The sequence below is a fragment of the Haliaeetus leucocephalus genome, unplaced genomic scaffold (assembly GCF_000737465.1).
Source record: "Haliaeetus leucocephalus isolate CR32 unplaced genomic scaffold, Haliaeetus_leucocephalus-4.0 Scaffold678, whole genome shotgun sequence".
Taxonomy (NCBI): Eukaryota; Metazoa; Chordata; class Aves; order Accipitriformes; family Accipitridae; genus Haliaeetus; species Haliaeetus leucocephalus.
Window position 1 is genome coordinate 1,385,297 of NW_010973114.1, and position 16,841 is coordinate 1,402,137.

The 16,841-nt window shown below is 42.3% G+C and overlaps 1 protein-coding gene across 1 annotated transcript in view; it reads left to right on the forward strand.

Annotated features, from left to right (window-relative positions):
* Positions 1-16,841, forward strand: part of FAM179B (family with sequence similarity 179, member B) — a 47,709-nt gene that overhangs the window by 2,588 nt on the left and 28,280 nt on the right. The window contains exons 2-5 of the mRNA XM_010579848.1: positions 200-1,393; positions 12,126-12,282; positions 13,696-13,830; positions 15,930-16,226. Of these exons, the coding sequence (XP_010578150.1) occupies positions 200-1,393; positions 12,126-12,282; positions 13,696-13,830; positions 15,930-16,226 (1,783 nt within the window). The remainder of the gene's footprint in view (positions 1-199; positions 1,394-12,125; positions 12,283-13,695; positions 13,831-15,929; positions 16,227-16,841) is intronic.

The following is a 16,841-nucleotide window of genomic DNA, read 5'->3' on the forward strand; positions in this document are numbered from 1 at the left end:
GGAGCCGCCTGCGGCCCCAGCGCGAGGAACGGGGGGCCGGGGGGGCCGGCTCCCGCCGTGCCTCAGCGCCGAACGGGCGGAGGGTGATGCCGCCGCGGAACTGCCGCGGCCGCCCCTGCGCGGTCGGGACCGCGGGTCCGGCCGCCCGCCCGCCGCCCGGCGCGGGTTAGGCGAGCTCTCCCGCAGCTTGGCTTGGCAGCTGGGCGGCCCCGCCGGGCAGCGGGAGGAGGAGGAAGAGCAGCAGCCTGGCACCGAGACGTTCCCACCCGCCGGCCGGCAGCGGCGGCTGGTCGGTGAGGGCACGGTGCCGCCGCCGTCCCCCGCCCGGCCCGGCAGCGCCGGCTTGAAGTTCGGTCTGTTGCCGCCGGAGCTGCACGCCGGGCTGCTGGACCAGGAGGACTACAAGAGCCGCACGCAAGCGGTGGAGGAGCTGAAGAGGGTGGTCGGAGGTGCCAGCCAGGCCGCCGTGACCTCCACGCCTGCCCCCAGCCTCCTGGGGCTCATCAGCTTCCTCTGCACCCTCCTGGATGACTCCAACTTCAAGGTGGTCCTCGGGGCGTTGGAGGTGATACATCTGCTGGCCCTGCGCCTGGGAGACCGGGTCCCGGCTTTCCTGACGCCCCTGGTCTCCGCTGCTGCTAAGGTCCTGGGGGACAACAAGCTGGCCATCCGGCAGGAGTACGGCCGCCTGTTCCTGCGGCTGATGAAGGCGGCGGGTCCCAAGCAGGTGCTGGGCCTGCTGCTGCAGCAGGAGTACCTGCAGCACAAGAACTCCAAAGTCCGCGAGGAGGTGGTCAACATCTGCATCGTGGCCCTCCTCACTCACCCCAGCGAGGAGCTGGACTTGGCCAAGCTGGCGTTTGGGCTGGCTCCAGCACTGGTGGACAGCAAGCGCAGGGTCCGGCACGCTGCCATGGAAGCGTTCGCTGCGCTGGCGTCGTCCATGGGCCCGGGCAAAACCGGCCTTCTCTTCAAGGCGGTGGATGCCGTGGAACTTGAGGACAATGGGGACGGGGTGATGCACGCGGTGCAGGCCAGGCTGGCCAGGAAGACCTTGCCCAAGCTAGTAGACCAAGGGTTTGTAGAGTACGCTGTGCCCTTGCTGTCATCTGGTCATAACAGGGGGTCCGGTTTACCCCCCGGAGCAGATACGGACTGGCTGTTGATGGGCAGCAGGACTCAGAGTGCGCACAGTTACTGTGGGTATCATGCAAGGGATGACGCTCTGCAAAACTCCAGCTCGCACGGTGCGTATGCCGACCAAGGAATAAGTCCAAGGAGAGTCTTGAGTGCGGGTAAAGGAAAAAACAAACTGCCTTGGGAAAATGAGCATGCTGGAGACAGGGAAGGTGGTTCGGGAGTCAAGATGCCTTTCACAAAGGGTGTGGAGCAGGTACGTACTTGTAGCTCGTTTATTCTAGGGCATGTTCCAAAGGGAGATTTGAAGGTTGACAAAGGCTTGTTAAGCAACAGGTATTTGCAAGGTATGGCTAATACTGCTAATATTTGATGCGCAAGGATCTCTATATGTACATCGATCTGGGAAGGCAAATTCGAGAACTCCTTCAGTCAGATTTAACACTAGTAGGAATCAGACAACTTCTCAGTTACCAAAAAAAAAAAATAATCTTTTTTTGAAGTTAGCTGGACTCCATGAGGCACTTCTTACCTCTAACCCTAGCGACCTGCCTCTGACAATGGCTAGCTAAGACCCAGGGAATGAGTACAAGAGTGGGGAAACTGTTTCAGAGCTTCTGTTTGTATATTCGCGTTTGAAAGTACCTGACTGACTGCAAAGAGTTTCCTAAATCCAAAAGGTGTTTGGAGGAAAACTGACAAATTACTTCAACTCGGGCTTTGAAGGCAGAGCTCTGGAGTGTGGCTGAGCCAGTGCTTTTTGGCAGTCTACTGACCTGTAATAAAACCTGAGGGTTGCCAAATGTCTATGTGGCTCTTGTTCCTCAGTCTGATTTGACTAGAAAGAATGTAGGTCAGGCTGAAATAGCAATTCTGATTGACCCGAGTTTTGATTTTGTCACTTACTGACCATGTCGGCAGCTGCAAAAGGAAGGAACCTTGGAAAATTGTTCAAGTCCCTTTTAGTTTGGCAGTGGTTCTGTTATGTGTCATCTGTTTTGGATACCATCCATGCATTTAAGACCTGGGGGTGTGTGTCTGTGTGTGGTGGGTTTTCTGTTGTGTGTGGGGTTTTTTTTTCTTGGTTGTTGTTGTTTTTTTTAACTGGACAGGTTTAATTTATCATAACTTGATCTCCAGTGAATGAGTTTGAGTAGATCTTTTTAGAAAATCAAGAGCTGTATAGAATAGACTTCCTCCCTGCCACTTTTACGTATTCAGAATGTAATTCTTAGTTGCTTAGTAACTTGTTCCTCTATTGGAGGTCATGAACTGTGTTACTTTGTGATGGCTGGCTTTTAATAAAGTCCCTTAATAAAAGGAAACATGAGTGAACATTATTGTAGTGTAAAAACCTTGATGTTCACCTATATACTTGTATGCACACATGCTCATTTCCTTCCTTGGTTTATATATTACCTTTATTCCGACTCCTAAAGAGATCTGTCTCTTTCTGAGTTGATGAATCAGGCAACTAAGTTCCCTTAGATTACCCACAAAGCAGATAGGGTCTGGACAACAAGTTACGTAGGAAACACCTCTATAGCAAGAAGGTCTGTCTTTTTGAAACAGCTTTTCAGTATTAACTAATACCACTTGTAGAAATAATAGTTAATTGCCAGCATTCTCTAGGCAAATTGGGCTGAGTTCTGTACTGCTGTTGTTTGCTGCTGGCTGGGTTTGCGTTTTTCTGTAGACGGCGAGCAAAGAGCAAGCCAGTACATGCACCAAAACCTGGCTGTTGCTTAGAATGGTGGAAGGTCCTCTGTCTGAGACAGCCCTCTCTTGAAGTCACAGTTAGGTGCTGTGGAAATGGCTCTTTATGTTTATTTATTTTTTAACCTTTGGTTGTTGTATTTATCACCGTAAATTGGGAGGAGTGCCCAAAGTTTCCAACCCTGGAGAGAGGGAGAGAAAGCAATTTATTTATGGTTTCTGTGGTGTTGCATATGTAAAGTGCATTTAGAAATGGTGTGAACTTAAATTTAATCTGGGGAAGTAACTACATATTCGTGTTTTCAAGTCAGTGATAGTGAGGTACTTGGTTTACTAGGAAGCATCCTTGATACTAATATGATAAAAGTTTTTTAGACTATATATATCTTTATATGCGTAGTATAAACTTAATGGATGTAAATCCCATCTCATAATATTTGGATGAAAACCAACCTAACTGCCAGGGATCTGGAGTGCTAAGTGTGCATATGTGGGGTTTTGGGTTTGTTTATAGTATTACTCTCAAAGGTGGGCAAATCATAAGTAGACTGCAGGAAGCTCTCATGTAAGAGTGCTAGTTACCTCCTGTATGTAAAGCCTAACAGGAAAAAATAAAGACCTTCAGATTGGCTTCCTACGTCTGACAACCACTTGGCTTGTCTCTTCGTCATCCCAACATTTGTCTGCGTGACTGAATCATTGTGGGGTGACAGGTTTTCTTCTTTTCTCCTTGGAAGACTTTTCCAGTTACATAACATCATGCAAATACTTCAAGTATAAATTAACATTTTCCTTTTGTGATCATCTTTATTCTTACATCCTTCCATATTATGCCAAATATTTCACTTTGTTCCCACTTATGAACAGATGTAGAACTTATATTTGTGCTGTCTGTTTTTGCAGAATTAGAAGAGAATCACTTTCAGCCTTTATTTGGTAAAAGCGTCATTTGGAACAGGAACTACTTGTGACTATCAGGGCAGGTTACTTGCCCGAATCTCTTTTCCTTTGCTGCTGTGCGGGGGACTCAAGCTGTGAAGTTAACCAGCCTTGCTTTGCTTTCGCTGCAGCCACATAGTATGCAGTAGGTGGCAATGACAATACTTCTCCAGGGAGAAAATCCTGTTTGTCATGTACTGCATTTATTCCTTTTTAATAAGAACTAATTTTTTTGCATCTAATGACTGTTTTTTCTAAGACATCCTATACCTCCTAGAGATTCTGTTTGTTCCTGTCTCTTCCTGCTGCTTTCTGACTTGTTCTGTTTGCCTCTCACTTCCATTTTATGTTGTTTTCTTGCATATTTATGTTGGTAGAAGGCAGATCGATAACTTTGAGGTGTCAGAATTTGAAGGCTTCATCAGTTGCACCCTACCAAAGGAAACATGTTAATGCTCCTCTTGCACTCTTACTTGAAAGACGTCTGAATAACCAGAAACCTCCAGTTAACCAGAATTCATTTTACATTGAAGTATAACTCTTCTCCACATAGCTTTTTGCTTACATGCAGGTAAGTACTGACAAAAACAACATTTGATGTCATGTTTGATAGAATTTGAAAGTTGCCAATTTTGACTTGGACATAGACGAACACGGTATCAAAATTACACCTGTGTTACCAGCTTGCTTTAGTGGCGTTGGTTCACCTGACATGAACAATGTCAAAAGCATTGTTCCCATCATGACAACAAGACATCTCAAGGCTGATACAATACAGCATCTAATATTTTGCATTCAGTGGGTTTGAAAAATTTGGTTCAGTCCATGTGAAAACGCAAGCTGTTTCTTTGCTGGTGGGTGGTTAAGAAAAGCATACTACTGGCAGACATAAGGTTTTACAATTACACTTCAACTGGCTTTTGGGAGCTGTGGTTTTAAAAATTTCTGTGGATTAACAGCTGTCCACCTGCCATCAAGACATACTAAATTGAATGTAAGTTGAACCTGGCTCGAGGAGTAGCTTTGTGTCTCTGTACAGTCTCATACTAATTTAGTCCGCTTACGCTGCTGTAACCATCACCCATCTCTCTCTCCAATAGCAATTGTTCAGCTGGTGCTGGTGGCACCTGTTTGTCACTCAGAAGTAGTGGTGGCACTCAGTTTCTCAAATTCCAACGATTCCTTTTTACTTCAATGTCTGCAAACATACAGTCTGGCAGTAACGGTGCTCCTATGAGAGACAAAAGTATGATTTAACGTAGCCACTGCATCTTTGCCCTCTGTGAGGGAAAGGAACAGCCTTGTTTAAAAACAAGTGCGTCAGGGAGGCTTTTTATTAGAAGGTAAGGCAAATGCTGCTCATCATTGTGTATCAGGGAGAAAAAGAGTAAGAGATTCATTTTAGTTACCTATATGGCGATTGCTTAAGTAGCCCCATTGTCAATGGAGAGCTACTCTGTGCAGTCAGTAGAGTCTAGAGAGCCGTCTTTGTGACCAAGGTCCTAATTTGGCGTGAGATGAATTGGTTTCGAGACTTTCAGCACTATTGGCTAGACCTACATTTACTGTAATGGAAATTTAAACAACACAGTGGTTTAAGTATTGAAATATTTATCCGGTCACTGTAGGTTGACAACTTTGTTATTCTGTCTTCACGTCCTGATCTTTTGTCTTATCTTACTGGTACATCTGTCTGAATAGATTGTAAAGCTCTCCAGGGCAGGGGACATCTTTTTATCTGGCTTTGTGATTTATTTTTTTTTTTATACAATACTTGCTGGCTTCTTGATGGTGCTTGTTTTGTTATATCCATGCCACAAAGCTGCTTTTATCCTGTGGAGTGTATGTATCTTTGATGCCAGTAGGTGAACTCTGTTTTCACGCTGGCACGAGTAAACTTGGACAGTGTTTCCTGTACTTGAAGACATTCCTTCTTAACTGAAGGAGACTGCCATAAGCTGTATAAATAAAGCTCTTTTCCTCAGGGCATTTAGCAATCAAAGGTGGGAAGGAGAAAGAAAGTTCACCCTGTATCTCTTCTTAACTATTTTCATAAGGTATATCACGCATAAAATTCGGGTAGTTGACTTGTTCATGAAAATGTGAAAAATTAATAATTAATTCAGACATTCCTTTGAAATGAATTTGCTTAAAAATTAACTTTTGGAGTCATTCTGTGGCTGAAAGGATGCATGAAATTAGCTTAATGTTTAAAGTTGTTTTTCTACTAGTATTTTTAGGGTCATGTTACACAGTGATTGTCCAAGGCCATGTCTAGACTTCCCTGATCAGATAAGATGTGAAGTAAAACATGTGTAAGTTAATGTGTACTAAAAATGTAATGTAGACAAAGCACATTGCCTTCAAGGGTTTGTCTTTAAACACAGCTTCTGTCAGTGATGGTAAATTGGGTTATTGATGAAACGTTTCTCTGTAACCTCTGAAGTCCTTCGAGACTGATTTTGTTTCTGACCCATCTGGAAACTTATGGTTGCCAGCTACGCCGCAGGATTGGGAACGGCGGTCTGACTACACTGACAAACATAGCCAAGAGCGTCCATCCCACGCAGTGTGTTTCTTGTTTCTGTACAGCGCAGAGTCCAGGTGTGACTGTGCTAACACCCGTGGCTGCCACCTCGAGCAGCGGAGATACCACCACCTAATCATGGTTAGCTTGACACTGGAGATGCGAGCTCAGAGTTTCTCTTAATTTGTTAGATTTGCATGAGACTGTAGTTATGTTCAACCTTACAAACACCTTAGTGAGACGCTCTAGTCAGAGGTGCTTGAACTGCCACCACCTCAACTTCCAGGGGATGCCCTTCTGCGCTTGGAAAGGAGTCTTCTTCCTACTCATGGCAGAAGAAAACGTGATGGATAGGTAAACACTGCAGGGCCTTTCTCGGGAAATGGGTGCCTCCAGCTGTCTCTTTTGGAGCCAGAGGGTGCCATCAAAAGCCCAGAGAGAAGCGGTGAGTGCAGCAGGACTGTTTGGTCACCCGAGGAGGCGCCGTGCCCTGATGCCACGGCTGACTTGGAATAAGTCATGCAGGCATGGAGTTTTGCTGGAAAGGGAGTCATCTCCAGTGACATAGCTCAGCAGTGTTCTGCCTTGAGGTGTGCTTACAAAATGTGGCACTCGTGGGGTATATAGCACACACCCCTTAAAAAGGTCATTAAATAAAATATTTATACCAGTCTTTATTTAATCTGTGGGTCTTATTTCTGACAACTAGTATGCTTTGGTTAAAGTGCGTGATTTCACGCTTCAGTGCTTTATATGCTGAAATTGAAGTCTTACGGCTTAATAGCTGTTCATAGCACCTCAGCTTTCCATTTTTCTTTCTTTCTGAAAGCCAAACCTGAGTTTATTGAATAAAGGATAATTATCTCCACTTCTGCGCTTCTCGTTCTTGGCAGCTGCACACATCTGTCAAAGCTACAGGACAGACTCTGCTTTTGACTCTACCTTCTTCTGAAGCCAAATTTGAGTAGCCTGACCTCCTCCTCCTTACATGGGACAGGGGTAGTTGCTATCGCCACTCAGCTGAGTGGTAGGCTGAAGCTTCTCTGGTTTTTAGCTAAATTAGTAAAATGGTAACTCTTTTGTGGTTGTGTTGGGGTTTTTTTGGTGGTTTTTTTTTTTTTCCCCAAGTACCTGTAGTTTTATGTTCTGAAACATATACCTACAGGAACCTTTTAACAGCATCAGAGGAATGTTTTGTTTGCTAGAGATAGGAAATACTTGGCAACGCAGAATGGTAATAAAGCATATGACCCCATGAATATTTTCCGTTGTACTTCAGTAAGGTCCCATTCATTTCTAATCCTGAGCTGGCAGAGCCAGGCTTGTGATGTTCAGTTTTTTTATCTGTAAATCCAATGGATAAAGTTGTCTGAAGTCGCTGAAGTGAGTATTCTCTTTCTAGAGATGCTGATGTACTATGTCTGCTCCTGTTCCTTGGGTTTAGCCTTGGAAAGTGTAAACAATTCCAATCTGAACCAGACCAGATCCTATTCTGAAATAAACGTTTATGTTGTTTTTTTAGAACTTGATGTGATCTACTGATCTTTTGGGTGCTGATGTTGAGTAATTGAAATTAGCCTGCTGTGACCAAACATGTTGTGTTCTCCAATGGTTTCCCAGCTGTGTCATTCGTGAGAGGTCACACAAATGAGTTTGAGAACACTGCAGTAGCAATCCCCCATTCCCTTTTTAATTTTAATCTTCTATAATTGTAATTTAAGCAAGCTATCAGAACAAAAACAGTCTGCAGTTTGAGGTACAAAAGCACTTTTTAAAAAAACGATTGCTACTTCTTCTGTAGACCTTATTAGCTCCACTGCCCTGCTGCAAAACCAGCTAACAGTGTGCTGGGAGTTCCTCACTGATCTTTTGTCACTAAGCCTTCCTGTGTCTACCTTGTAGTGTGCTGTATATAAAATATAACGTGCCTAGTAATTATTGCAGTTAGAGAGTTACCTTACTGGTTTTCCCCTGTGAAACGTATGCATTGTGAGTCCCTGTACCTGCTGCTGAAAGCAGTGCCCTTTGGGGGGGAAGCAAGAGCATTTGAACATTTTACTGAAGTTTTGAGCCATGTTAAAAAGTATACGTGAACTACGTGCAATTTCACATAACTGCACTGTTTGGCAATACATGTGGAATTCTTCTCTGTTTACATACTGATCTGATAACCAGAGAACTTAATAGCTGGGCTTTGTGAAGACCTTAGCGAGTGTTCAAATTATCTGTGAAATTAGTTTTATGAAAAAAATACTCTTTGTTTTCCGCAGCGATAACGAGGATTAAAGGGACACAGAGGTTGACCTGTCTGTGTGATAAAGCTATCCTTTCATTGTGAATTGAGGTGTCAGTCTCTGGGATGTGAGCTGTGGTTTTTCTGGAGGCTGGGAGAGTATTTTGGGGAGATACCGTTACACATTTATGCTATTGTTGTCTCTTCCCTGGGAGCATGTTGCTGATGGCTACTGCGTATTTGATTAGGAGGACTTTTGTGTCATCCAGTGCTGCTGCTCAGCTGGGAGGGGAATGTAGGAACACAGCCGTTGTCACTGGTGGGTCACTCACAAGGGCTGTGCTTTGGTAACCAAGTTAATACTCCTTTGGGTGGATGGATTCAAATATTTTCTGACATTGGTGGTACTAGTGGCATTTAAATGAACCTGAAACCTTTTGAGAAATCCCTCTGCCAGGATCTGTAATCTACTTCAGTGAAAAATCTGGCAGCTTTAGGTTTGTGTTTATTTGCCACCACCCTGCATGCCTATGTTTAGGAAATTTATAATTGCTGTAATTACAATTTGCATACAAGAAAGCAGACAGTTTTTATTCCTGTAGCTGGGATTGGAACAACTGAGCAAAGTTGTACAATCATGTCAGCATTGTGTAATTTGCTTCTTCTGCATATATTGTTTTGTCTATGGAAAAATGGGGTGTAAGTAATTCGTACAAGTAACATTTATTTATGGACTGAAAGATGCATAGATTGAAAAGGATGTTTTCTAACTGTCTGATTGCAGAAGCAGGAATGCTGAGTTCTCATCTCCTCTTTTCTCCCGACTTGTAATAACCTGGAACAAACCACTTCACCCACTTGTCTGCTGTTCTTTTTTCTCATCTGTAAAGTAAAACTGGTGTCCCTCAGGGTACCCGGGTGGTAAAATGCCAACATAGCGCTGAGTGTTATTGGTGCTACTGGTGTGATTTAAGTCATTGTTCTTACTGTATATCCTGCAGTCAGAACTTGTTTCTTATTCTTTGCAAAGCTTCATATTTCCTGCTCTGGTCCTACTAAATCATTTCATACCTGCTGGATTCCTTCTGCTGTCTTCCATTAAAAAATGGGATTCAGACAGATCCATTTTGTATCGAGGCTCCTTAACTTTTCCTTCACTGTCGTATGCTTTAAGCAGTTGTCCACAAATATTTTAAGTGAGAGGCTAATCCCTGAAGGCTGATTAAAAAGTCTGGCCCTGCATTAGCACTGGCTTTCAGGGAGGAAGATTTTATGTAAAGTTTTAAGCTTTCGAGCATTTTGGTGGGTTTGCTTAAAATGCTTCAGACTCGAGACTTTGATTTGTTATGCGGATGATTTAATTATATCTGCTGAACTTGGAGCCCATGAAATGCAGTGCATGACAGTAAATTGGAATGTGCATTTTTGTAAGTAAAGACAAAATTTTTGCCATTTTTGTTAACCACAAAAACCCTCCCAGGAACAGGGAAGCTGTTTCATTCAAGAGCCTGTGTCCACGTAGCTGCGTACCTTGGCGCTCGGTGCAGGGATGAACTGCTGTCCCTTTGGGAACCGGTTGGGTTTTTAAAGCATTAAATAGAAATACAGGCAAATTGCTGCTGCACTTACTTGTTTACTGCTAACAGGTACCATGTGTGAGTTACTTTTTTCCATTTTTAAGGGGGGAGAGTCTTGGAGGAGAATTAGAAATACGTAACTTAAAAGTTTGAATTGTGAGGTTTATTTTTTCAAGAGGAGTCCATGAGATTTATCCCGGTGCGTGGAAGGTGTAGCAGACCTCAGAGCCGGCTATGTTGCAGGGTCTGCTGTCGCCCAGGCGCAGCACGGCTGTACCGTGTATGTGCGGAGTTTGCCGCGGACCGGTTTCTCCCTGTTGAACACAACTTGCATTGTGTGCGCCAGGCTGTGAATTGAGGAGGTAATTGAATTATGGACTAATGGAGAACTGCAATTTCATGTTGCAAGAGTTTTTGTGAAGTTCCCAGTTTGAGAATCCATCTTTTTGGTGAACTGAGATCTTCAGTGACATTAAAAAGTACATATTTTTATAAATTAATGTACTATGTACGGTTAGACTACAAATTCTCTATTCACACAAGCAGTATATTGAGTAAAGGAGGTTTTTAGGCATAACGTGATGCTGTTCTTTCCAATACTGAGTAAATATTTCCATTTCTGTTCAGACTTCTCTTTTGACCTCTTTGTGGAGCCTTGTCTGTGAAAGGGGAGAGCAGAGTTAATATAGCCTGGAAATGATTAAATTACTGATTTTACTAATTAAATCAGAAAGCAAGAAACCTTTATTTAAAGCATGATCTTTTCTTTGCTAAATATTTATATTACTCAGATTTTTCCTTTATATATAACCATTTCTCATTACAAGGTGCTGATGTTACTAGATACAGCTTTTAGACTAAATCTGAAGCATGCTTTTGTCACACCTCAAGTAGCTGCTGTCTGTTTAAACACTTACATAGCTAATGTACATAATTCAAAATGTTAATGTTTAATTTTAAAAATTGATGACTAGTGCAATTCTCTACCAGTTTGGTTTTTTTTTTTTTTTTTTTTTCCCCCTCCAGTGTGAATAGTGTCAACCTATGTTAGAGTAAGATCTGGAAACCAACTAAAATGCTTTCTAATGCTTAAAATACTTAAGAGTATTAGGTAGCTGGGAAAAGAAAACTTTCATCAAAATGTTTTGCATTTAAAAATCAACTGCCTTTTTTAAACACAGGAAGTCTTGGCAGTTTGTGTCGATGAGCCGTGGCGCTCAGTGCTAAATTTTAAGGTTTTAAAAAATTGTCACAGTTTTTTTGTGTGAAGGATCTGAATTTTTGAACTGTTGACCTGGCCATGCTGCAAGAAACTTAACGCTTGGTTTCACGACAGTGAAAGGCTTCATATCTTATGTTACCAATCTTTTAATAAAGGGTTGGGTGAGACTGTTTAATGTTGGAAAACAGAATTTATTTTTTTTGTAAACTCAGGTAGTGCTTTGGGTTTAGGCCGCAGGAGGACGAGGTTGAAGGCGGACTGAGCCATGCCCCAGCCCCGTGTTGGTGCCCAGGGCCTGGGGGACAGCTCTCCCCTCCTTGGCACTCTCGTGTCACCCCAGGAATAGCAGCACCCCAGGAATGACATGCACCCCAGCAACAGCGAGGCAGAATAAGGCAGCTATTTTTTTTTTTTTTTTTTTTTTTTAGAAACCTTTTCTGCTTTTTGCTCTCTTCATTCAGTAAGCTTTGCCTGTGGATATATGCATGATGAATCCCATTTACTTCTGTGAGTGAAGGATACAGCACATGTACACACTCTCTTGTTTTTTATTGTCTAAGTGATAGGGAGGAGAAACCTTTATTGGTTGTCAGTTCTGTCTTCTTAAACATATTGACGGTGGTTTGTGTAGCTTCATTGTAAAGAGAGACAGGTTTGGGCTGTGGTGGGGTCTAGATGACAAAGATACGCAGGTAATTCTGCTGTTTGTACAGAAAAGGGTTGCGCATTCCTTTCACACACATGAATGTTTCTTTATTTTCCTTTTTCCTACAGTTCTCTACATCCAATGATTTTCTTCATTCTCCAAAGTTAAGGCCCTCTCAAGGAGTACCAGTCAGTGATGAGTTATTTTTTAGTAGAAAAAGAGCTTCAAGGAATTTATTTCAGAATAGTATAGATTTTAACTCTGAGCATTCTTCTGTTTGTGCTGGTAAGTATTAACACAGAAGAGTGTTTGATCTGCTGTTTACAAAATAGATTTAGAAGAACCTGAGCATAAATTTGTAGCTTTATGAGTGTGATTTATAATTTGTTGATTATTTGTTTTGTTGTTTATTTTCATTTACTACAAAGAATTGAGTACTGGGCACAGGGCTATGCCTCCAGCTGAAGCAAGTGGCAGCAGTCCCATTCCTGCTCCTGGAGAAGCATACGCCATCTCAGAACCTAGACCACTGTTTTCCAGTCCTGCAGTACACACACAGATTTTCACTAGGTAGATCCAATAGAGGTTATAGATCAGGGTTTTTTTCAGACAGCAAGACCAAAAAGAAATAGTGTGGTTACGTGAACAGATGTATTGAACAAAAGGACTCAGGATATCCCTGAAATATAGAGCTTTCTGGTGCTTTTGCAGAGTTAGGAAAAAGAAGTACCATGTAGATCAGCAATGGAGTAATTCAGCCAACATTCCTTCACACTGTAAAATACAATATGAATTGCAGATAAAGCAGTAAATTAAAAGGAAACACAGAATTTTACAGACTTTTGAGCAGGAATACATTGTTGGCTAGAATAGCAGTTGTTATCATAAAAGGTATGCTGTCAAGAGTTAGCTGATAGTGGCGGCCGGGTATGAAATACCATAAACTGGACAACATGTTGGGAAGGTCGTATATATGTATGGTAGGCTGTTCAGGAGAGCAGATCCGTGCATATCTATTCTAGATTTGCATATTTTCTCTTTTTGGTTTGTATAAGCAGCTAGGGTAGAAAGCTGTCTGAAGAGTGAGCTCTAAAGATTGTTTTAAAAAATGAAAAATGTCTTGTTTTTGAAAACCAAGTCTGTAGAAGATCGCAGGTATAGTGCTCTACTTAATTTACACTAGCAATGTAGACTCAGTGATTTGTATTTTAATAGCCAAAAGGCATGTAAAAAGACTGGGCAAGACCAGACCTGATCTATTCTCTTTGCTTGGCAGTAGGTTATATTCTTGGCTTTGTCTGAGGAGTGCTGACATGTGTGGCATGCAAAGTTTACTCATAGCTATGCTAGGTGTGACATCACTCTAAAGGAACTCACTGCATTTGGGGGTTTTAAGGTGTTGTCTTCCCTTTATTGTCATATATTCAGAGAAGGGATTGTTCTGGGTTTTTCTTTTGACCCCCTACAATTCTCAGTTGGAAAAGTGCCCTGGAAGAACATTTTTCCAGTTTGTGCCTGTGAATGGTATTATTATGAGGTTCCTTAGAAACTCTTGAATTAAATGCTTTGAAAGTAGTTATATTTTACACTGAAAGTTAGACAGAGAGTCTTAATTCACTATTAAATATTATTGTGTAGTTTTTGTTGAATAACATACGTTAAGTATTTATCTAGTTATTTGTGTTTTTCTTTTGAAAGGTACTATGGGCTCTCATCAGCCGCAAATTTCAGGGAAATGTGGAACACTTGGATACACACAGACACGTGGGAAGAGTGGTAGCGTGGACTCTGATTTACAATTCTTAGGATTAAATAACTGTCAGCAAGACAAAGGTATATGGATTCTAACTGTATCGTAAGTCAGTGCATGTTACTTTGGAAATGTCTCTTTATTTCTATGCTGCCTTAAGAAATAAAAACAATTACTAAAATGTTGTTCAGTCCCTACTCAGATGTATTTGTGCCTCCCTCCTGTGTAGTGCTTTTCATTTGTGGTTATTAATCTGCAACCCACACCTTTGGTATCTGTCTGTACCAGCACAGTGTATAAAAAGTGGTACTGTAACAGAATCTGAACTTTTTTTGAAAAACTGATTTTTAGAGTTCTGTTAATGATATAGGTCAGATCAGTCCAGCCTGCTTAACAGCAAGGGCCAGGACTGAGCCTTGCCCCTCTGAGACCGGTTCACGTACCTCTTTTGGTCCCCTCTGAGGTGTGGAGGGCAGCCGAGGTGTCTGAGCAGGCACATGTGCAGGAGGAGGCACAGGCTGCTCCGTTCTGCTGGACACGACAGCCGGGTGGAATTGACCTCGGCGTGCTGCAGAGTCGCTGTGTTGGCACCTGTAAAGCTTTTAGTTCTCATAGTGTTGCTTTAATTTGTGGTGGTCTCTGCACAGCTTTTACTAGACAGATGGCCAGGGCGCTGCCATGTCAGGTGGCTTTTGCTGCTAGCTTAAAAAGTGAGGCTAGGGATTTGATTGAGTCCACCTTAACCCTAGAGCTGGAGGCTGAGATAAATCAGGACCTGTAACATGTATAAACTTGGCTGTTCATCAGTAGTAACAATAATAAAAATGCCAGATGTACACTTAGTGGAGGAATAAACTCACTGTCCTGAGGAATAGATGGTAATGATACCAAATCTGTGGACAGGGCTGCTTTGAGTGGTCCAGCTGTGTTGGACAAGGGATAGAGCTGACAGCCTTCTTGGAAGATATGTAGGAACTTTATTTACTCGGTTTACCTCTAGCCACTTACAGGCTCTAGATACTGTGTTTTTCTCACGCCTACGGGAAGAAAGGACAAATTTCCTCTTTGTTTTTTTGCCTTTCTAACGACAAAGTCAATATTCTCTTCTCTTAGCCTCGGTCTTCAGAAGGCTGTCCAGGTACGTTGCCCACACTTGCTGATTTATTTCTCTGCAAATAGATTTTGTGCCAGATATTATTGTTACTTGAGTCTTTCTCCAGTAGCAGAACCCGCACCTGATGTGGTTGTCTCAGTTTTTCTGCCCTGGGATACCTGGAGGGCACCGGGGTGCTGCAGCCTTGGAAAGCAGCAGGAGCAGAAGACGGAAGACCTTGGAGCAATCTGATTTCTAAAGGGATTTTTTATGCTATAACTAAAGGCACAATTGAATGTTTTTCTTTGGAGTGACACAGACCATTAATAGCTTCTCCTAGCCTGACTCAGACTGTCACTTTTTCTCGCTCCTGGGCTGTGCTTTCCCATTCTCCCAGTTGTGCTGGTGGAACTGGTTGTGGGGCTGTTCTCAACAAGATTGCTGAGGTGGCCCAGCGTACAGTGATCCTTCCAGAGGCTGTCAGGAACTTTGTTAAGTTTTTCTTTGTCCACTTTTTCACTTCCATGGCTAAAAGCTTGAGTGCATGCAGGGAACATGCGTCTGCTTTTCATGGGAAACAATTAAAACAGTCTAGTTCCAAATCATCACTTATCTTTCCATTTTTGACCTACTGGTTTCTTGGAAAAAATAATTTTTGGATTTTTTTTTTTAAGGGTGTAGAATTTTAAATATTTGTGCTTTATTTGTACTCTTGTATCACTGAGTTTTGAGAGTGGTGGTTGCAAATTTCATGCTATGCAGGCTTGGAATACATAGCAGCAAGCAGCAGAACCATGTTCAATCTACTTGCATAATTTTTTTTTTTAAATATAGTTCTTCAAAACATGACTCTGAAATAGCTTAGGCTTAAACTCATTCGATCAAATGCAGAAAAAGGAAATTGGTATTTTGAGGGACAATGCAATTTGCAAAATGAAGTTAGCTGATTTGTCTGTGTCTGCTTGAGTAAAATGCTGACCTTCAGTTTTTGACTGTCTAGATGGTGTATTATTTCATTGTAAATTATTATTATAAGAGCTGTCAGAGGGGCTAATTACCACAAATACTAGTCTCTTTTTCTTTGCTCAGTTTGTGCCAGCCTGAATTTTTCCAGCAAGACCCAGAGAAGTTTTTGCAATCAAGCAGAACATATGATGTCCTTCCAAGGTCCTAATGCAAGCCAGAGCACCTTCATTCTGCCATCTTACCCTCTGTCATCGCCAAGGAACAGCCCAAAGCATGTCTCCTCTCCAGCTGATTCTTCAAAGAAGTCACAAGATAATACCATGAACTTCTCAAACTCCTGGCCTCTTAAAAGCTTTGAAGGACTGCCTAAGCCTCATTCACAGAAGCAGCTTCTCAGTCAAAAACCAGGCGATAATACAGGTAGGAGTGTCGTCAATATAATGAAAACAGATTTCAGGTTTGCATTTTGAGTGACTTTAAGCAGTGGTCAGAAAACCTACAGTGGCGGATAAATGGGGAATTATGCAAAGCTCCAATTGCAATTAGAAACATGAGGGTTTTCTACCTGCGCTAGTCTAGTCACATCACTGGAGGCTTCTTTTAAAAGGTGAAGTCTTTGTGTTCTGTCATAAAGCATAATATGCTACAGCTCTGCTTTTGTTATCAGTAATGTATCAGGGAAAAGTTTTTCTTCAAACTAAAATAAAAACAAACCCCCAAATCTAGCACTTTTAGAGAAAGCCAATAGAGAAATATCTGTTACTTTTAATACTCTAATTAGTACATGTGCAAGAACAGTATTACTCATTGCGTTTTTCCTTTTGGCCTCTTTATTTGCATTTGGAAATGTACATATTGAATTCCCCACACTCAGAATAGCTCTTTAAAACCTGGGTACAAACAGCTACATCTCTACTGAGTAGAATCTGTGCCAATTTCATCCCAGTTTACACTGACAGCTAATGGCAGAGACTGCTGTTTATGGTCTGATTTCCTGACTTTGAAGACCTCATGTACACATTGGTTAACCTGAAA